A 21483-nucleotide genomic window follows, 5' to 3' on the forward strand; every position below is an offset into this window, starting at 1 on the left:
ACCATCTGAGCTATTGGGTTTGTGTCTTCAGTAACTGTTCAGAGCCTGTATTCAGACGTTAACCTTGTTGCCAGCCTTAGTCTTGGGCTTCATCCCCCTCCTGTGCTACCAAATTCCAGGACTTCTCCCCAGGACATTCCTCCCACCTGCTGCCAAAGCCTGGGACCCCACCCTCACCCGAGCTACCAAACCCCAGGATAACCTCTAAAATTAAATACATAATATGTAAGAAGGTAATAATCTGGAACTCACTACCACAAGGAGTAGTTGAGGCGAATAGCATCGATGCATTTAAGGGGAAGCGAGATAAATATGAGGGAGAAAGGAATAGAAGGATATGTTGATAGGGTGAGATGAAGTAGGGAGATAGGAGGCTCGTGTGGAGCATAAACATCGGCATGGACCAGTTGGGCCGAATGGCCTGTTTCTCTGCTGTGGTTTCGATGTAACTCAATGTAAAGGAATGTTGCCTGAATGCCATTTAATGGAAATAGAATTTCTGCACCAGAGTGGCGTTTTTCTGTTTGCATCACCAGCCTCTCCTGATTGAGGTTCCCAATTTGTGCCGCAGATTAGCAGTTTTGTGCAGTAGGCCCTTTCCCATTAGGAGCTAGGTTTGAAATGACCGAACTCATTTACTACAGCCACTTACAGCAACCAAACTTTCAGACCATCATCGTTGCTGGGTCAAAATCCTGGAACTCCCTTCCTAACAGCACTGTGGGAGAACCGTCACCACACGGACTGCAGCGGTTCAAGAAGGCGGCTCACCACCACCTTCTCAAGGGCAATTAGGGATGGGCAATAAATGCCGGCCTCGCCAGCGACGCCCATATCCGAAGAATGAATTTTTTTTTAAAAATTGAACCCCAGTTTGAGACCCACTGTCCCAAAGTGTGAAAGGACAGTGTCTGACCCACTGTCCCAGAGTGAAAGGACAGTGTCTGACCCACTGTCCCAGAGTGTGAAAGGACAGTGTCTGACCCACTGTCCCAGAGTGTGAAAGGACAGTGTCTGACCCACTGTCCCAGAGTGAAAGGACAGTGTCTGACCCACTGTCCCAGAGTGAAAGGACAGTATCTGACCCACTGTCCCAGAGTGTGAAAGGACAGTGTCTGACCCACTGTCCCAGAGTGAAAGGACAGTGTCTGACCCACTGTCCCAGAGTGTGAAAGGACAGCGTCTGACCCACTGTCCCAGAATGTGAAAGGACAGCGTCTGACCCACTGTCCCAGAATGTGAAAGGACAGCGTCTGACCCACTGTCCCAGAGTGTGAAAGGACAGTATCTGACCCACTGTCCCAGAGTGTGAAAGGACAGTGTCTGACCCACTGTCCCAGAGTGAAAGGACAGTGTCTGACCCACTGTCCCAGAGTGTGAAAGGACAGCGTCTGACCCACTGTCCCAGAATGTGAAAGGACAGCGTCTGACCCACTGTCCCAGAGTGTGAAAGGACAGCGTCTGACCCACTGTCCCAGAGTGTGAAAGGACAGTGTCTGACCCACTGTCCCACAGTGTGAAAGGACAGTGTCTGACCCACTGTCCCACAGTGTGAAAGGACAGTGTCTGACCCACTGTCCCACAGTGTGAAAGGACAGTGCCTGACCCACTGTCCCAGAGTGTGAAAGGACAGTGTCTGACCCACTGTCCCAGAGTGTGAAAGGACAGTGTCTGACCCACTGTCCCAGAGTGTGAAAGGACAGTGTCTGACCCACTGTCCCAGAGTGTGAAAGGACAGTGTCTGACCCACTGTCCCAGAGTGTGAAAGGACAGTGTCTGACCCACTGTCCCAGAGTGTGAAAGGACAGTGTCTGACCCACTGTCCCAGAGTGTGAAAGGACAGTGTCTGACCCACTGTCCCAGAGTGTGAAAGGACAGTGTCTGACCCACTGTCCCAGAGTGTGAAAGGACAGTGTCTGACCCACTGTCCCAGAGTGTGAAAGGACAGTGTCTGACCCACTGTCCCACAGTGTGAAAGGACAGTGTCTGACCCACTGTCCCAGAGTGTGAAAGGACAGTGCCTGACCCACTGTCCCAGAGTGTGAAAGGACAGTGCCTGACCCACTGTCCCAGAGTGTGAAAGGACAGTGCCTGACCCACTGTCCCAGAGTGTGAAAGGACAGTGCCTGACCCACTGTCCCAGAGTGTGAAAGGACAGTGCCTGACCCACTGTCCCAGAGTGTGAAAGGACGGTGCCTGACCCACTGTCCCAGAGTGTGAAAGGACGGTGCCTGACCCACTGTCCCAGAGTGTGAAAGGACGGTGCCTGACCCACTGTCCCAGAGTGTGAAAGGACGGTGCCTGACCCACTGTCCCAGAGTGTGAAAGGACGGTGTCTGACCCACTGTCCCAGAGTGTGAAAGGACAGTGTCTGACCCACTGTCCCAGAGTGTGAAAGGACAGTGTCTGACCCACTGTCCCAGAGTGTGAAAGGACAGTGTCTGACCCACTGTCCCAGAGTGTGAAAGGACAGTGTCTGACCCACTGTCCCAGAGTGTGAAAGGACAGTGTCTGACCCACTGTCCCAGAGTGTGAAAGGACAGTGTCTGACCCACTGTCCCAGAGTGTGAAAGGACAGTGTCTGACCCACTGTCCCAGAGTGTGAAAGGACAGTGTCTGACCCACTGTCCCAGAGTGTGAAAGGACAGTGTCTGACCCACTGTCCCAGAGTGTGAAAGGACAGTGTCTGACCCACTGTCCCAGAGTGTGAAAGGACAGTGTCTGACCCACTGTCCCAGAGTGTGAAAGGACAGTGTCTGACCCACTGTCCCAGAGTGTGAAAGGACAGTGTCTGACCCACTGTCCCAGAGTGTGAAAGGACAGTGTCTGACCCACTGTCCCAGAGTGTGAAAGGACAGTGTCTGACCCACTGTCCCAGAGTGTGAAAGGACAGTGTCTGACCCACTGTCCCAGAGTGTGAAAGGACAGTGTCTGACCCACTGTCCCAGAGTGTGAAAGGACAGTGTCTGACCCACTGTCCCAGAGTGTGAAAGGACAGTGTCTGACCCACTGTCCCACAGTGTGAAAGGACAGTGTCTGACCCACTGTCCCAGAGTGTGAAAGGACAGTGTCTGACCCACTGTCCCAGAGTGTGAAAGGACAGTGTCTGACCCACTGTCCCAGAGTGTGAAAGGACAGTGTCTGACCCACCGTCACAGAGTGTGAAAGGACAGTGTCTGACCCACTGTCACACCCAGTCCAAGCAAATATTCATGAAAACTTTTGCTTTTCAGTTGTGATGCCACCACTGAGCCAGAACCGCTGGAGACTGAAACATCTGGATCTGCAGAGTCTAAAGATGTAGAAATGAGTGACGTGAGTGATGAGAAATCTGCGAAGACTCTGAGTGACCAAACTAAAACAGATTCAGCAAACCCGACTGTAGTGGTGACGCCTGCTTCAGAGACAGAGGCAGCGGCAACTGCACCGAGCCTGAGCACGACAACAGTGACCGATCCACCTGCCCCGCTTAAAACTCCCGTGGCCACTCCAAGGGCAGCCAGTGCACCACTGGCCAATACGCCACCAGCTTCGGCTGCAGCCGGGACGCCAGCAGCTGCAGGAGCCGTGCCTGCTAAACCTGTGCCCATCTTGAATTCAGCCGGTGCCTCCCCACTTGGTAAGCCGGCTCCGGCCAGTGGAAATCCGCCATCCAAACCTGTGCCAGCTGCAGCCGCTAAACCTGCGTCGGCGGCCGTGAAACCAACTGCAGCTAATGCCAGCGCAGCCTCCAAGCCCGCGGTGCCCGCCCTGAATGCACTCGCTAAACCAGCGCCAGCCGCCTCCATTGTGGCTGCACCGAATGTGGCAGCCAAGTCCGCGCCAGTAACTGCCAGCGTGGCCGCCAAACCGGGCCAGACCCCGATCGATGCAGCTACTAAACCACCTCGGGGTGCAGCCACCAAGCCGGCTGCAGCCGCGGCGAATGCAGCTGCGAAACCTGCACCAACTCCTGCGGCTGCAGCCGGCAAACCAGGCCAAACGCCCACCCACCCAGCCGGCAAACCAGGCCAAACGCCCACCCACCCAGCCGGCAAACCCACGCCGGCTGCAGCTAATGCCACCACTAAGCCCACCCCCGCCACTGCTGCCAACGCAGCCTCTAAGACGCCACCGCCGGCTGCCGCTAACGTGGCAACCAAGCCGCTGCCGATCACCAGCAGCACGGTGAGCAGCCCTGCTGCTGCGAGTGCTGCAACTCCACCCGTGGCAGCCACCCCTACTGCGCCAACCGTGCCAGTCGCAGAGAAGGCCAGCACGCAGCCGGCCGCCGCGCCCTCCCCGGGTGCATCTGCTCCCGCCGCTGGTGGGGCCCCAGCTCCCACAGCGACCGATAAACCCTCCACCCCGGCCCCCATAACACCGCCCAAACCCGCAGCTCCCCCCGCCGCCGCCACGCCTCCGAAGCCCATAGCAACGAAACCAGGTAACAAAGAGAGCAGCGCCTCAAAATCGACCGAGAAGAAAGCAGCTCCAGCTAAAAAGGAGCACTTGGCGAAGGATCCGGGCAAACCGGGTGGACCCACTCCAGGCAGGAGCTCGTCCAGGGACCGCTGCAGCAGAGAGGGGAGTGGACGAAGCACCTCGTCCCATCAGAAGGAGAAAGAGTCGAGGCTCGATCGCAGGCACGTGTCCCAGCATCCACGAGAAAAGGATTATAAATCGTCCACCAGGAGCAAGGTAACTGTTCACTGGGGATGTGGTTCAGGTCCCCCAAGGCGCTGAATGTGTGTGTGCGCGTGCAGCTTCCCCTCACTCTTGTGCTGTGAGAGTTAGGGTGTAAATTTGGAGAAATAGCCCATTTAGGTGGATGTCTTCTCACTACACTAGTTATTGAAACACAAGTGCACTGTCACCAAGGCAGAATTTCACTCCCCTGTCCCCTGCCCCTACTGGCTCACTGCTTCAATTCTGACCATGCTTGATGTCATATTTCTTCTGTCTCTTCCTCTCAGTAGTTAGCAAAAGCCTAGAGAAGAAGGCTGAGACGGAATATAAAAGATAAGCAGCTTTAATAACTGGAAAGGCCGTTAAACCAAAGGGTTAATAATTAGCTGGGTGGTAGGAGACAGGGAGTGGGGATAAAGGGAATGTTCTGATTGGCGGGATGTGACAATTGGTGTTCCGCAGGGATCTGAACTGGGGCCTCAGCTCCTCACCATGTATATCAATGACTTGGTGGAAGAAATAGAGAGCTCTATATCCAAGTTTGCAGACATTAAGGTAGGAGGAACATTAAGTTGTGTAGATGGGAGCAGGAACTTACATTGATAGAGTAAGTGAGTGGGCAAAATTGTGGCAAATAGCTCAGTGTGGGTAAGTGTGTCATCCACTTTGAATCCAAGAAAGATAAATCGGACTGCCTGTGTGCGCCCTCTGACTGCCTGTGTGTGCGCGCCCTCTGACTGCCTGTGTGTGCGCGCCCTCTGACTGCCTGTGTGTGCGCGCCCTCTGACTGCCTGTGTGTGCGCGCCCTCTGACTGCCTGTGTGTGCGCGCCCTCTGACTGCCTGTGTGTGCGCGCCCTCTGACTGCCTGTGTGTGCGCGCCCTCTGACTGCCTGTGTGTGCGCGCCCTCTGACTGCCTGTGTGTGCGCGCCCTCTGACTGCCTGTGTGTGCGCGCCCTCTGACTGCCTGTGTGTGCGCGCCCTCTGACTGCCTGTGTGTGCGCGCCCTCTGACTGCCTGTGTGTGCGCGCCCTCTGACTGCCTGTGTGTGCGCGCCCTCTGACTGCCTGTGTGTGCGCGCCCTCTGACTGCCTGTGTGTGCGCGCCCTCTGACTGCCTGTGTGTGCGCGCCCTCTGACTGCCTGTGTGTGCGCGCCCTCTGACTGCCTGTGTGTGCGCGCCCTCTGACTGCCTGTGTGTGCGCGCCCTCTGACTGCCTGTGTGTGCGCGCCCTCTGACTGCCTGTGTGTGCGCGCCCTCTGACTGCCTGTGTGTGCGCGCCCTCTGACTGCCTGTGTGTGCGCGCCCTCTGACTGCCTGTGTGTGCGCGCCCTCTGACTGCCTGTGTGTGCGCGCCCTCTCCGTTTCTGTCCTATGCATTTTGCTCTCTGCTCATCTCCCTCTCACTGTGTTCTGACCCTTTTGCAGTGATCATGGAGGACATGATGTAAAATGTCACTCACGGTTTGAAGAACTTTTTAAAAAATGATATAACCGCCTATTTTTCAGACGACTTCAGAGAGAAGCAGTAAGGATCGCAAGACTAGCAGCAAAAGTCCAAAGAAAGAAGTGGTGATTGTCTCTCTTAATGATTCACTCCCATCTCGACCCTCCTCTCTCTTTCCCCCCTCTCCCCCTCTCCTCCTCCCTGAAAGTGTTGGCTCCCTGATACTTCCTGGACCATCTGCTACCTTTCCCAAGTGGCCGTTATTTCATGTTTGAACTTTGACTGAGTCTTTAGGCAGCTATTTGTCACATCCAAGGCCTTTCCTTACCCAAAATCCACAAAAGCGCAGTTTCCAGCAGGAGTCACCAGATAGCAATGGGGATTAGAAACCTAGAAACCGTCCCTAACCCAGGGGCCCTGAGACCAGTTGTGGTGCCCCAGGTAAGACCAGCTAGCTCACTTTCCAGGTCTGTGGCTCAGATGCTGACTGGACATACTTGCTGAGTCGGTGGGAAGGAGTATCTTTGTTGAGGAACCCAGCAGAAGGGCCAAGAGTAAAAGAGAAGATAAAAAGCAGTAGTTAGGTAATACTAAGCTTTGGTTTTAAATGTCTGTAGATTGATGGAGAAAGGGGAGACTGGGAGGAGAGGAGCTCCACAATTCTGAGGCCTTGATGGGGGGGTAAAATGAGCTAGAGTAGGAGATTTTTTGTGAGCTGGTGAGCTGTGATTCCAACACAGCGGGGATGTAGGCAAGAGCTGTACAACAAATTGCTGAATGCACACTAGCCCGTGTAGGAACACAGGAACAGGAGGAGGCCATTCAGCCCCTCGAGCCCTTTCTGCCATTCAACAAGATCATGGCTGATCTGCATCCTAACTCCATCCTCCCACCTTGGCTCCGTATTCCTTAAATACCCTTGGCTAGCAAAAATCAATCGCTCTCAGATTTTAAATGATTAATTTCAATTATTAATTGAGCTAGATTAGGGAGGTAAATAATGGGGAGGCTAAGGGATGTGACGTGGGAGGGAATGATTCTGATTACGGAGGTTCTGGGGCAGCAGTGAGTAGTACCAGGGGTTGGGGGGGTGGGGGTGGCCTACACCACCAGACCTGGGGCCAGTGATGGGAGGGTCTACACAGTATGGCAGGGAGAGAATAGAGTAAGCAGTTTAAGTGAGTGTGAGCACTAGGCCTATGGAGGTGAGGAGGGGGAGTAAAGGATAGATCGGCCAGGGAGCGGGAAGGTAATGAAAGGTCCCAAGAGGATTCAAAAGGGAGGTTCGATAAAATGTCTTTACACAAATGGTGGTTGGTGCAGAACATAAATTAATTTAACAGGAATTAGGTAGTTGTTTGGAGAGAGGAATATTAAGGGTACCAGGAGCGAGCAGGAGAATGGGATTAGACTGAGGACTCCGAGAAAAACACCAGCACAGACTTGAGTTAGAGTTGGAAATCTTGTGCGAGCTGGTGAGCTGTGATTCCAACACAGCGGGGATACGGGCAGGAGCTGAACAACACTGAATGAAGTCTGACCACCGAGAGTATAAGTGAGCCTGATTATATTAGAAAACTCTGGTCACCAATGGACCAATTTGTTCAAAGAATACGGGAGAAGATTTTATTTTGTTCTAATGTTTCTGCCTTTGCATGGCAATGACTTGACTGCACTCCCCTGAAATATACATATAACTTGTTCCTGATCTGCCCTCCCCATGCCCGTAACTGGGAGAAATGAACTGCAGACTGTATTGTGTTCCATTTTGATGTCTTCGACAAAATGCCCTTTAATGACCCCAGTTCCTTTAAGCTGATTTGCAGCGGTCCCGTTTTTTGAATCCAGTTTCGATAAATTGATCGTGCCAATCATAGTTGAGCAGATCCATTCTTTTTTAAAGTAGATGGTTGAAATGGGAAGTCTTTATTAATCAGCACTATTGTCCCTAACCTTTTGTTTCGAAGAAATTCATTTTTGTTTTTTTTTTAATTTGCAAAGGAAAAGGACATCTTCCCTTTTAACCTGGATGAATTTGTTACTGTGGATGAAGTGGGTGAAGAGGAAGACACTACCGGAAATCAGATTCCTGAAAATAAATCCAAAAGCGACGCCCAACCTTCGAAAAGTGCTGAGCCAGTGACAAGAAAGGCAGAGACTACGCAGGAAGTCAAGGAACCGGAGCCTGTTCCAGGTAAAGCCACAGTCCTGGGCTGTGTACGCGGATCAGTAACTGCCAGCCAGGACGCCCACGAGAATCAGAATCCACGCTCCTGGAATCTCACATTCTGAGACCTGGGGTCTATGCAGGTCCCAGACTACGAGGTTCAGAGGTCCAGTAGTGGGTTTGAGTCACCGGGGTGGGGTGGGGTGGGAGGGGGGAGGATATTTGACCCCTAGATGTCTTCAGGGTGCTTTATGAAAACTATTTGCTTTTGCTGAGTATGCTTGTGGCTAAACATAATTTGACGGAAATTGGAGAAATACGTGAAAAGCTAGAGTATAAAGGGAGATGGGGAAAAGGTATCGGAGGAGACAGCTCCTGTTGGAAAGCTAGTACTCTGGGTGCGCTGGGCCAAGTGGCCTCCTCCTGTGCTATGAATTCTATCATAGTGCACCAGACCTTTTTGTTTTGAGGTTGCTGTTCACAGAAAGCTGTAAATCTACATTTGCAGATGGCACTAAGTTAGGTGGCACAGTAAATAGTGTAGCTGAGAACAGAAAGTTGCAATGGGACATTGATAGATTAAGTGAGTGAGCAAAACTGTGCCAGGATGAGTATAATGTGGGAAATGAGAAGTCACCCACTTTGGATCTGAGAAAGACATCTGAATATTTTCTCAATGGGGAGAGACTAAGAGCTGTGGAGGAGTGAAGAGACTAGGGTGTCCATGTACACAGATCACTAGAAGCTCGTATACAGGGACAAAAAGCAATCGAAAGGCTAATGGAATGTTGACCTTTATCTCAAGTTGTACAGAGCCTTGGTCAGTCACTATCCTGGAGATACTGCGTTCAGTTCTGGGCACCGCACCTCAGGAAGGATATATTGGCCTTGGAGGGGGTGCAGCGCAGATTCACCAGAATGATACCGGGGCTTAAAGGGTTAAATTATGAGGATAGTTAGAATAAACTTTGCTTGTATTCCCTTGAGTTTAGAAGGTTGAGAGCTGATCTAATTGAGGTAATTAAAACGCTGAAAGGATTTGAAAGGGTAGATAGAAACTATTTCCTCTGGACCAAGGAGGCATAACCTTAAAATGAGAGCCTGGCCGTTGAGGGGTGACTACCCCTGTCAGAAGGCTGGGTTCTGGGAGGCTGTGTAACTTCACCGCTAATCTGATAGTATCACGTGGCTGGACGGTTCTCCTGCTTCAGCTGGGCAGTCAGCACCACTATCCACGGTCACTGGAGCAGTCTTACCCGAGGGTCGTGGGTCTCTAATTACTCCTCATCAGTGTTCCATTGGCATAAGGAAGAGCTGCAGAAACACAGGGTATCAAATGGGTGAAATTTATCACCCAGTGCTTTAGTGACTGGACTGCTCCAGTATCTGCTATACTTTGTCTCTCACTTACGAACATATGAAAATGACCGACAGGAATTGACCACCTGGTCCGTCCAGCCTGGCCCACGCAGTTGTGATGCCTTGTGCATCACTATACAGACACTCCCCACCCGCCCGGAGCTATGCCATCATGGAGAGGCAAAAAATCAGATAAAATCCATGGCCAATTAGCAGGAAATAGCTGGAAAATTCTTCTCTGACCCTCTTCGATGATCAAAACTAGTCCAGGAGACCCCATTGGCCCTGATTTACTTAACAGGATACCTACCTTATACTCAGCTCTGTGCCTGTTTCTGTGGCAACAATGCTGCCCGAGTTCCACCATCGTTCATCTCGGGACACCTTTAAATTCATGAAGGGAGCTTGAAAAGTGTTAGGTTGGTTCAGTTGGTGATGCTGTCAAGTCTGAGTGCCACGGCCGTGGGTTAAAGCCCCACTCCAGACACTTGAGCACGTAGTCCAGGCTGACACGCCCAGTGCAGTACTGAGGGAGACATCTTTCGGATTAGACTTTAAACCGAGGCCCTGCCTACCGTCTTGAGTGGCTGTAAAAGATCCCGTGGCTCTATTTGAGAATGATCTGGGAGTTCTGGCCAGCACTTGCCCCATGACCAAATCCATCAAAAACAGATTAATTGGTTATTCTTCACATTGCTGCTCGTGAGATCTTGCTGTGCGCATATTGGCGGTTGCATTTACTTACATAACACTGGCTGCACTTCAGAAGTACTTCATTGGCAGTGAAGCACTTTGGGACATCCTGATGTGAAAGGCGCTATATAAAGGCAAGGTTGTTCTATTGTTTCTTTTCTAATTTGAGTCTGTGCAACTGCATCTCAAGAATGGATAAAATAAAATGTGGAGAATGGTGGAGATGTTACTAGCTCAATAATCTTATCTGTGTCCCACAGCAGATGATGCACCAACAAAGGCGGAGACGACGGAGGTGAAATCTATCCCTGAACCCCAACCCCAACCCGAGCCTGAACCCCAACCCGAGGCTGAACCCCAACCTGAGCCCAAGCCCAAGGCAGCCGTGAAAGAGGAGTCTATGGAGACCGAGTCGGAGACAGTCCAGGTGCAGCCACTTGAAGTGCCTGCAACGGAGCCCTGCAAAGCCCCCCCCGTCGCAGACTCGAAACAAGAGGCCGTGGGAACCATCGCTGCGAAGAAGGAAGCAGTGACCTCGGCAGCTGGGGACAGTGAGCCTTCCCGCAAGGCAACGGGACAGCCCCCCAGCAGCCTGCCCCTGGCCCGAGCATCGTCCATCAGCTCAGGGGGAGACGTGGCCAAGTCTACAGCCCTGGAACAGCGTACGGGTGAGTGTTGAGGGAGAGAGAGCTGAGCACAGTTTCTCAACTCCTGCCACAAGGTGTGAGATTGAGTCTCATCAGCAGTTTAACAGATTTATTCATTGCTCTCTCCTGCGGACTCCACCGTGCCTGGATACAGTCTCCCGACACTGGCAGCTTCCCGCTCCCTGAGCAAGTGGCCTTTTACCCCGAGAAGTGATTCACACTCAGACACAGCTTCTCATTCTTCTCCGACTCCCCCCTATTTCCTCAGAGATCAGAACGACGACTCCTGTAGGCCATGAGAGGGGGGTATTACCTCTGAGCTGGTCTCGGTGTTTGTAGTAAATTACACGGGTCGATCCACTCTCCGTGTTCAAGTTCAGCCCAGGTGCACGGGGGCTGAATAATCACACAGCATCAGAAAAAATCCCGCCCACAGAGTCAACATGCAAATAAAGCACTCGATGTGCTGGCGGTAATTGGTTTCAACTCCCAGTCTCTGGTAATCTCAGCCCACGCTGTGCTGGGGGAGGCCGGCCTGGACTGGCTAGGATTGGCCCCCATCAGTCCCGGCTGCTATCCAGTCACCTCCTGCTGGGAAGTGGACGCTTCAGATGGGGAGGGTCAGGCTTAGCTGAAGAGCCTTTGGATACCCTGTTAACACTCTGTGTTGGGAGTCTCCCACAAATAGTCCAGTGTTTGTGAAGCTGTACCCCAGCCTGAACCAGAATTGCGGGGGGGGGGGAAGAGGATAAAAATACTAACTGAGACAGTGGGCGTGGCTGGAGGAGCGAACCACAGGCCAATGTAAACATCACCACTTGTGTGAAAAGATTTTGTTCTGGATTTGCTTTCAATTGGACATGGGAGTGAAAGCAGATGTTACTTTCAGCAGACAGTGCAGTGGAAGCCATTCAAGCAGGTAGAATGCAAGGATGCAGAGCCAGTTTAACAAAGGTTATACTGACCCTGCGATCTCTCTCAGTACGGGTGTGTCTGTCACTCACTGACCCTCAGCGTGCTGTGTTCAGTTCTGGTCAGGCCTCTCCTGAGTAAGTGTGTACTCAGGGAAAGGGGCAGAGAAAAGCAAGAGAACGTAGTTAATAAGAACATAAGAGATAGGAGCAGGAGTAGGCCGTACGGCCCCTTGAACCTGCTGCGCCATTCATTCAGATCATGGCTGATCTTCGACCTCAACTCCACTTTCCCGCCCGATCCCTATATCGCTAGAGTCTAAAAATCTATCGATCTTAGTCTTGAATATACTCAATGACTGAGCGTCCACCGCCCTCTGGGGTACAGTTAATTAGGGACTTCACTGTGGTATTTAAAACAACAAACTATGAGCCCAGAATATCAGTTCACATAATAAACCAGTTCTTGTTAAATGAGTTGAGCTCAAAGGGTTTTTAAGCCACGCTAATTCATTTTATTTTTTAAATAGATCCCAAGTTGAGGAGAGATCGCATCTCTGAGGTGGAACCTGAATCGAAGCGGACGAGGTTGGCTAGCCCGATGCTCGCTGAGTTAAAGATGCCGCCCTATAAGCCTAACAACCCTATTGGTGAGTCCAGCGTGCCACCGCTGTGTACAGCTTTTAGTTTGCACTTAAGTAACATTATGCCAGCAGAAAGTACTCCTTTTCCCCGGCCCCCGGCCCAAGCCCTACGCCCTCTCTACACCGTTTCTGCTGTGTATGACAGATGTCAGGTTGATAATACAAGTGAGAACCAGGCTGAATATAGAAAGTTCAGAGGGGAAGTGAAAAAGGAAATAAGAGGGGCAAAGAGAGAGTATGAGAATAGACTGGCGACCAACATAAAATGGAATCCAAAAGTCTTCTACAGGCATGTAAACGAGTAGTAAGAGGAGGGGTGGGGACGATTAGGGACCATAAAGGAGATCTACTCATGGAGGCGGAGGGCATGGCTGAGGTACTAAATGAGTACTTTGCATCTGTCTTTACCAAGGAAGAAGATGCTGCCAGAGTCTCAGTAAAGGGAGATATAGTTGAGACACTGGATGGGCTAAAAATTGATAGAGGAGATACTGGAAAGGCTAGCTGTCCTTAAAGTAGTTAAGTCACCCGGTCCGGATGGGATGCATCCTAGGTTGCTGAGGGAAGTAAGGGTGGAAATTGCAGAGGTACTGGCTATAATCTTCCAAACATCCTTAGATACGGGGGTGGTGCCAGAGGACTGGAGAATTGCAAATGTTACACCCTTGTTCAAAAAAGGGTGTACGGATAAACCCAGCAACTATAGGCCGGTCAATTTAACCTCGGTGGTGGGGAAACTTTTAGAAATGATAATCCAGGACAAAATTAATAGTCACTTCGACAAGTGTGGATTAATAAAGGAAAGCCAGCACGGATTTGTTGAAGGCAAATCGTGTTTAACTAACTTGATTGAGTTTTTTTGATGGGGTAACAGAGAGGGTTGATGAGGGCAATGCGGTTGATGTTGTGTATATGGACTTCCAAAAGGCGTTGAGAGTACTAAAGGAAGTGGCCCTGGAAATAGTGGATGCATTGGTGATCATCTTCCAAAATTCTATAGACTCTGGAACAGTTCCTACAGATTGGAGGGTGGCAAATGTAACCCCACTATTTAAAAAAGGAGGGAAAGAAAAAACAGGGAATTACAGACCAGTTAGCCTAACATCAGTCGTGGGGAAAATGCTGGAGTCTATTATAAAAGATGTGATAACAGAACACTTGGAGGTCATTACGGGATTGGACAAAGTCAGCATGGGTTTATGAAAGGGAAATCATGCTTAACAAATCTACTGGAGTTTTTTGAGGATGTAACTAGTAGAATAGATAGGGGAGAACCAGTGGATGTGGTGTACTTGGATTTTCAGAAGGCTTTTGATAAGGTCCCACACAAGAGGTTAGTGTGCAAAATTAAAGCACATGGGATGGGGGGAATATACTGGCATGGATTGAGAATTGGTTGACAGACAGGAAACAGAGAGTAGGAATAAATGGGGCTTTTTCGGGGTGGCAGGCAGTGACTAGTGGGGTACCGCAGGGATCAGTGCTTGGGCCCCAGCTATTCACAATATATATCAATGATTTGGATGAGGGAACTAAATGTAATATTTTCCAAGTTTGCAGACGACACAAAGCTGGGGTGGAATGTGAGCTGTGAGGAGGATGCAAAGAGGCTCCAATGTGATTTAGACAAGTTGGGTGAGTGGGCAAGAACATGGCAGATGCAGTATAACGTGGATAAATGTGAGGTTATCCACTTTGGTTGTAAAAACAGAAAGGCAGATTATTATCTGAATGGTGATAGATTGGGAAAAGGGGAGGTGCAACGAGACCTGGGTGTCCTTGTACACCAGTCGCTGAAAGTGAGCATTCAGGTGCAGCAAGCAGTTAGGAAGGCGAATGGTATGTTGGCCTTCATTGCAAGAGGATTTGAGTGCAGGAGCAGGGATGTCTTACTGCAGTTATACAGGGCCTTGGTGAGACCACATCTGGAGTATTGTGTGCAGTTTTGGTCTCCTTATCTGAGGAAGGATGTCCTTGCCATGGAGGGAGTGCAACGAAGGTTTACCAGACTGATTCCTGGGATGGCAGGACTGACGTATGAGGAGAGATTGGGTCGACTAGGCCTATGTTCACTAGAGTTTAGAAGAATGAGAGGTGATCTCATCCAAACATATAAAATTCTAACAGGACTAGACAGATTAGATGCAGGGAGGATGTTCCCGATGGCTGGGGAGTCCAGAACCAGGGTATGCCATTTAGAACCGAGATGAGGAGAAATCTCTTCACTCAGAGGGTGGTGAACCTGTGGAATTCTCTACCACAGAAGGCAGTAGAGGCCAAGTCATTAAATATATTCAAGAAGGAGATACATATATTTCTTAATGCTAAAGGGATCAAGAGATATGGGGAAAAAGCGGGAACAGGGAACTGAGTTAGACGATCAGCCATGATCATTTTGAATGGTGGAGCAGACCCGAAGGGCCGAATGGCCTACTCTTGCTCCTATTTTCTATGTTTGACGAAGTGCCGCATAATAGGCTTGTCATCAAAGTTGAAGCCCACGGAATAAAGGGGGCAGTGGCAGTATGGATACAAAATTTGCTAAGTGACAGGAAACAGAGAGTAGTGGTGAACGGTTGTTTTTTGGACTGGAGGGAGGTGTACAGTGGTGTTCCCCAGGGGTCGGTGCTGGGACCACTGCTTTTCTTGATATATATTAATGACTTGGACTTGGGTGTACAGGGCACAATTTCAAAATTTGCAGATGACACAAAACTTGGAAGGGTGGTAAACAGTGAGGAGGATATAGTAGACAGGCTGGTGGCATGGGCAGACACGTGGCAGATGAAATTTAACGCAGAGAAATGCGAAGTGACACATTTTGGTAGGAAGAACGAGGAGAGGCAATATAAACTAAAGGGTACAATTCTAAAGGGGTACAGGAACAGAGAGATCTGGGGGTATATGTGCATAAATCATAGTTGGTGGCAGTGCAGGTTGAGAAAGTGGTTAAAAAAGCATACGGGATCCTGTGCTTTATAAATAGAGGCATAGAGTACAAAAGTATGGAAGTCATAACGAACCTTTATAAAACATTGGCTCGGCCACAACTGGAGTATTGTGTCCAGTTCTGGGCACCGCACTTTAGGAAAGATGTGAGGGCCTTAGAGAGGGTGCAGAAAAGATTTACTAGAATAATTCCAGGGATGAGGGTCTTCAGTTACGTGGATAGACTGGAGAAGCTGGGGTTGTTTTCCTTAGAGTAGAGAAGGTTGTGAGGAGATTTGATGGAGGTATTCAAAATCATGAAGGATCTAGACAGAGTAGATAGAGAGAAACTGTTCCCTTTGGCAGAAGGGTCAAGAACCAGAGGACATAGATTTAAGGTGATTGGCAAAAGAACCAAAGGTGACATGAGGAAAAACCTTTTTACACAGCGAGTGGTTATGATCTGGAATGCACTGCCCGAGGGGGTGGTGGAGGCAGATTCAATCATGGCCTTCAAAAGGGAACTGGATAAGTATCTGAAGGGAAAAAATTTGCAGGGCTACGGGGATAGGACGGGGGAGTGGGACTAGCTCGATTGCTCTTGCAGAGAGCCAGCACGGCCTCGATGGGCCGAATGGCCTCCTTCCATGCTGTAACCTTTCTATGATTCTAAGCTGGAACTTGGAAGCTTTACTTCCAACTCTTTAAAATTTCCATGTCTAAAGGCAGCTGTCTCATTGGCCTAAAATCACCAATGAGGGAGTAGGTATTTGCAGTCCGGCCGACTGGGTAAGTTTATAAGGTGAAGGCACCGTGCACATATTGAGAGTTATGCACGCGTCCACATAACGAAACGAACCTGGAGGGACAGCGTGCCATTCAGGAGGATTAATTTAGAAGTTGTATGTTCGACCTTGTACTGAGCAGCTTCTCCGACCCACTGCTGACATCCTGTCCTCTGTCCGCAGGTGTTGAATTCATTGTTCCAAAGACCGGTTACTTTTGTCAGATTTGTTCTCTGTTTTACACAAATGAGGACACAGCCAAGGTGACTCACTGTGGCACTGTGCTGCACTACAAGAATATGGAGGTAAGTGCTGTACATCAGTACTGTTATTGTGTGTCCAGGAGCATTCAACTTCTGGCCTCGCACTTAAAATACCAACAATGTTGTAAAAGAGTGGCCATAGCCCAGGCCGGAGCTGTGTGCTGACCACACCACTTACTACACGAAAGTGAGCCGTAATTGGGCGGCTCCATGGGTGAGATGAGAAACAGACTACAGTCCGATAATCATTTCCCCTTTTACTGTGGATAAGCGTCTAGTCTCCACTTGGCAGCTGCCCTCTGCGGGACAATTGAAATCAAGAGCTCACCGTGTGGGGAATGACACAGCCCCGTTCCATCACTCCACGGTGTAACATTGTTGAGAGTGGCCATTGAGCAGCGAATTGGTTGAGACTGTAATCCTCAAACGAAAGTTATGGATTATGTAGACTTATATCTACGGATCTCCTGTGGTGTTTTCCATGATACGTCGTATGAAACTATGCCGGGGTGGGTCAGTCATACCTAGCACAAAGGAAGATGGTGATAGTTGTTGGAGGCCAATCATCTCAGCCCCAGGACATTGCTGCAGGAGTTCCTCAGGGCAGTGTCCTAGGCTCAACCATCTTCAGTTGCTTCATCACTGACCTTCCCTCCATCATAAGGTCAGAAGTGGTGATGTTCGGTGAAGATTGCACAGTGTTCAATTCCATTCGCAACCCCTCAGATAATGAAGTAGTCCGAGCCCGCATGCAGCAAGACCTGGACAAGATCCAGACTTGGGCTGATAAGTGGTAAGTAACATTTGTGCCAGACAAGTGCCAGGCAATGACCATCTCCAACGATGAGAGTGATGTCCAAAACTAGAGTCATAAACTTAAATAAAGCCAATTACATAGGTACGAGGGGCGAGTTGGCTCAGGTAGATTGGGAAATTAAATTAAAGGGTATGATGGTTGAAAAGCAATGGCAAACATTTAAAGAAATATTTCAATATTCTCAACAAATATACATTCCATTGAGAAATAAAAACTCCACGGGAAAAGTGATCCGTGGCTGACTAAATAAGTTAAGGATAGTATTAGATTAAAAGAAGAGGTCTATAATGTTGCTAAGAGTAGTAAGCCTGAGGGTTGGGAGAGTTTTAGAAACCAGCAAAGGTGAAAAATAATCAAATCTAGGAACAACACAAAAAATTGATAAGGGAGAAAATAGAATAGCAAGAAATATAAAAACGGATTGTAAGAGCTTCTACAAGTATGTAAAAAGGAAGAGAGTAGCAAAAGTAAATGTTGGTCCATTAGTGGCTGAGACAGGAGAAATTATAATGGGGAATAAGGAAATGGCAGAGACATTAAACATATATTTTGTATCTGCCATCACAGTAGAAGACACAAAAAACATATCAGAAATATTGGGGAACCAAGGGTCTAATGAGAGTGAGGAACTTAAAGTAATTAATATCAGTAGAGGAAAAAGTACTTGAGAAATTAATGGGACTAAAAGCTGATAAATCCCCTGGACCTGATGGCCTACATCTGAGGGTTCTAAAAGAGGAGGCTGCAGAGATAGTGGATGCATTGGTTATAATCTTCCCTAGATTCTAGAACAATCCCAGCAGATTGGAAGGTAGCAAATGTAATCCTGCTATTCAAGAAAGGAGGGAGAGAGAAAACTGAGAACCATTTAGCCTGACATCAATCGTCGGGAAAATGCTGGAATCCATTATTAAGGAAGTGATAACAAGGCACTTAGAAAATCATAATACGATTAGGCAGAGTAAACATGGTTTTATGAAAGGGAAATCGCATTTGATAAATATTGTAGAATATTTGGATTTTCAAAAGGCATTTGATAAAGTGCCACATGAAAGGTTGTTACACAAGGTAAGGGCTCATGGGGTTGGGGGTGATATATTAGCATGGATAGAGGATTAGTTAACGGACAGAAAACAGAGAGTAGGAATAAATGGGTCATTCTCAGGTTGGCAGGTTGTAACTAGTGGGGTGCCACAAGGATCGGTGCTTGGGCCTCAGCTATTTACAATCTATATTAAAGACTTAGATGAAGGGACCGAATGTAATGTATCCAAGTTTGCTGATGATACAAAGCTCGGTGGGAAAGTAAGTTGTGAGGAGGACACAGAGTCTGCAAAGGGATATAGACAGGTTAAATGAGTGGGCAAGAAGGTGGCAGATGGAGTATAATGTGGGGAAATGAGAGGTTATTCACTTTGGTAAGAAGAATAGAAAAACAGAATATTTTTTAAATGGTGAGAAACTATTAAATGTTGGTGTCCAGAGAGACTTGGGTGACCTGGTACGAGAAACACTAAAAGTTAGCATACAGGTACATCAAGCAATTAAGAAAGCAAATGGCATGTTGGCCTTTATTGCAAGGGATTTGGAGTACAAGAGTAAGGAAGTCTTACTACAATTGTGCAGGGCTTTGGTGAGACTTCACCTGGAGTACTGTGTACAGTTTTGGTCTCCTTATCTAAGGAAGGATATACTTGCTTAGAGGTGGTGCAATGAAGATTCACTAGATTAATTCTTGGGATGAGAGGGTTGTCCTTTGAAGAGAGGTTGAGTAGAATGGGCCTATACTCTCTGGAGTTTAGAAGAATGGGAGGTGATCTCATTGAAACATATAAGATTATGAGGGGGCTTAACAGGGTGGATGTGAGACGCTGTTTCCCCTGGCTGGAGAGTCCAGAACAAGGGGGCATAGTCTCAGGATAAGGGGTCGGCCATTTAAGACTGAGATGAGGAGGAAATTCTTCAGAGGGTTGTGAATCTTTGGAATTCTCTACCCCAGAGGGCTGTGGATGCTGAGTCATTGAGTATATTCAAGGCTGAGATGGATAGATTTTTGGACTCTAGGGGAATCAAGGGATATGGGGATCGGGCCGGAAAGTGGAGTTGAGGTTGAAGATCAGCCATGATCTGATTGGATGGCGGAGCAGGCTCGAGGGGCCTTATGGCCTACTCCTGCTCCTATTTCTTTTGTTCTAATAACAAGCGAGATTCTAACCACCTCCCCATGACATTCAACGGCATTACCATCGCCGAATCCCCCACCATCAACATCCTGGGGGGTCACCATTGACCAGAAACTTAACTGGACCAGCCATATAAATACTGTGGCTACAAGAGCAGGTCAGAGGCTGGGTATTCTGCAGCGAGTGACTCACCTCCTGACCCCCCAAAGCCTTTCCACCATCTACAAGGCACAAGTCAGGAGTATGATGGAATACTCTCCACTTGCCTGGATGAGTGCAGCTCCAACAACACTCAAGAAACATGACACCATCTATGATTGGTGTCGTGATATAATTTGGTCAGAAAAATGAGAAGAGGTAATATAAACTAAATGGTACAATTTTAAAGGGGATGCAGGAACAGAGAGACCTGAGGGTGTCTGTACACAAATCCTGGAAGATGGTAGGACAAGTTGAGAAGGCTGTTAAAAAGGCAAATGGGATCCTGGGCTTTATTAATAGAGGCATAGAGTACAAAAGCAAGGAAGTTATGCTAAACTTTTACAGAACACTGGTTAGGCCTCAGCTGGAGTATTGTGTTCAATTCTGGGCACCGCACTTTAGGAAGGATGTCAAGGCCTTAGAGAGGGTGCAGAGGAGATTTACTAGAATGGTACCAGGGATGAGGGACTTCAGTTACATGGAGAGACTGGAGAAGCTGGGATTGTTCTCCTTAGAACGGAGAAGGTTATGGGGAGATTTGGTAGAGGTGTTCAAAATCATGAACGGTTTTGATAGAGTAAATAAGGAGAAACTGTTTCCAGTGACAGAAGGGTCAGTAACCAGAGAACACAGATTTAAGGTGATCGGCAAAAGAACCAGAGGCGACATGAGGCAACGTTTTTTTTTAACGCAGCGAGTTGTGATGATCTGGAATGTGCTGCCTGAAAGGGCGGTGGAAGCAGATTCAATAATAACTTTCAAAAGGGAATTAGATAAATACTCACAGGGAAAAAAATTACAGGGCTATGGGGAAAGAGCAGGGGAATGGGACTAATTGGATAGCTCTTTCAAAGAGCTGGCACAGGCACGATGAGCCGAATGCCCTACTCCTGTGGTATAACTGCTGCGATACATGAAACCGTTTCGTATCTATTTACAGAAATACGTGACACAGCGACAAGAGGAGGTCCGAAAGCAGGAGGAGCGCATGGCAAAGCAGGACAAGTGACACGAGCGGTCTCGCAGCCTCCGCTCGCACAGCACCACCTTTAGTTAAAGTATATTTTGGGTCCAAGTGTTCCCCTTCTCTTGTTTTATCGGTTTAACTAGGCAGTCACAACATTGTACAAATGATTTTTCCACGGCTGTAACGATTATGGAAACTGTTTTTTGGGTTAATAGTGTTGTCTTGTGTTTTTACATAAATTGTTGTAGCAATTGACGATTCTGTTATAATTCAATTAAAGATTATGTTCTAGAGAAACTGTGTCTGTTTTATTCTTTCCCGCCCTCATGCCGTCTATTGCACCGTACACAGTCCCACCCTCTTGCCGTGTATCGCATTATACACAGTCCCACCCTCTTGCCGTGTATCGCATTATACACAGTCCCACCCTCTTGCCGTGTATTGCACTGTATATATCTATATTAAGAGTCTTGTGTATGGCACTCAATTCCTGTGAATTTTCTCATCACACTTTATTGAGGTGAGGTAGCCAATTGGATACAAAATTGGATTGACGACAGAAGACAGAGGGTGGTTGTAGAGGGTTGTTTTTCAAACTGGAGGCCTGTGTCCAGCGGTGTGCCTCAGGGATCGGTGCTGGGTCCGCTGTTGTTTGTTATTTATAATAATGATTTGGATGAGAATTTAGGAGGCATGGTTAGTAAGTTTGCAGATGACACCAAGATTGGTGGCATTGTGGACAGTGAAGAAGGTTATCTAGGATTGCAACGGGATCTGGATAAATTGGGCCAGTGGGCTGATGAA

At 48.7% G+C, this 21483-nt stretch overlaps 1 protein-coding gene across 5 annotated transcripts in view; it reads left to right on the top strand.

Annotated features, from left to right (window-relative positions):
* Positions 1-20976, top strand: part of znf638 (zinc finger protein 638) — a 242035-nt gene extending 221059 nt beyond the window's left edge. For 3 of the 5 annotated variants that reach the window (XM_067978417.1, XM_067978525.1, XM_067978470.1), the window contains 7 exons: positions 3234-4680; positions 6177-6239; positions 8116-8308; positions 10594-11001; positions 12422-12541; positions 16432-16553; positions 20653-20976. In XM_067978417.1, the coding sequence (XP_067834518.1) occupies positions 3234-4680; positions 6177-6239; positions 8116-8308; positions 10594-11001; positions 12422-12541; positions 16432-16553; positions 20653-20721 (2422 nt within the window). In that variant the 3' untranslated portion in view covers positions 20722-20976. The remainder of the gene's footprint in view (positions 1-3233; positions 4681-6176; positions 6240-8115; positions 8309-10593; positions 11002-12421; positions 12542-16431; positions 16554-20652) is intronic. The other 2 variants (XM_067978454.1, XM_067978485.1) reach the window with 2 other exon arrangements.
* The last annotated feature ends 507 nt before the right edge of the window (positions 20977-21483 follow it).

This window comes from Heptranchias perlo, chromosome 1 (assembly GCF_035084215.1).
Source record: "Heptranchias perlo isolate sHepPer1 chromosome 1, sHepPer1.hap1, whole genome shotgun sequence".
In the NCBI taxonomy this organism is placed as follows: domain Eukaryota; kingdom Metazoa; phylum Chordata; class Chondrichthyes; order Hexanchiformes; family Hexanchidae; genus Heptranchias; species Heptranchias perlo.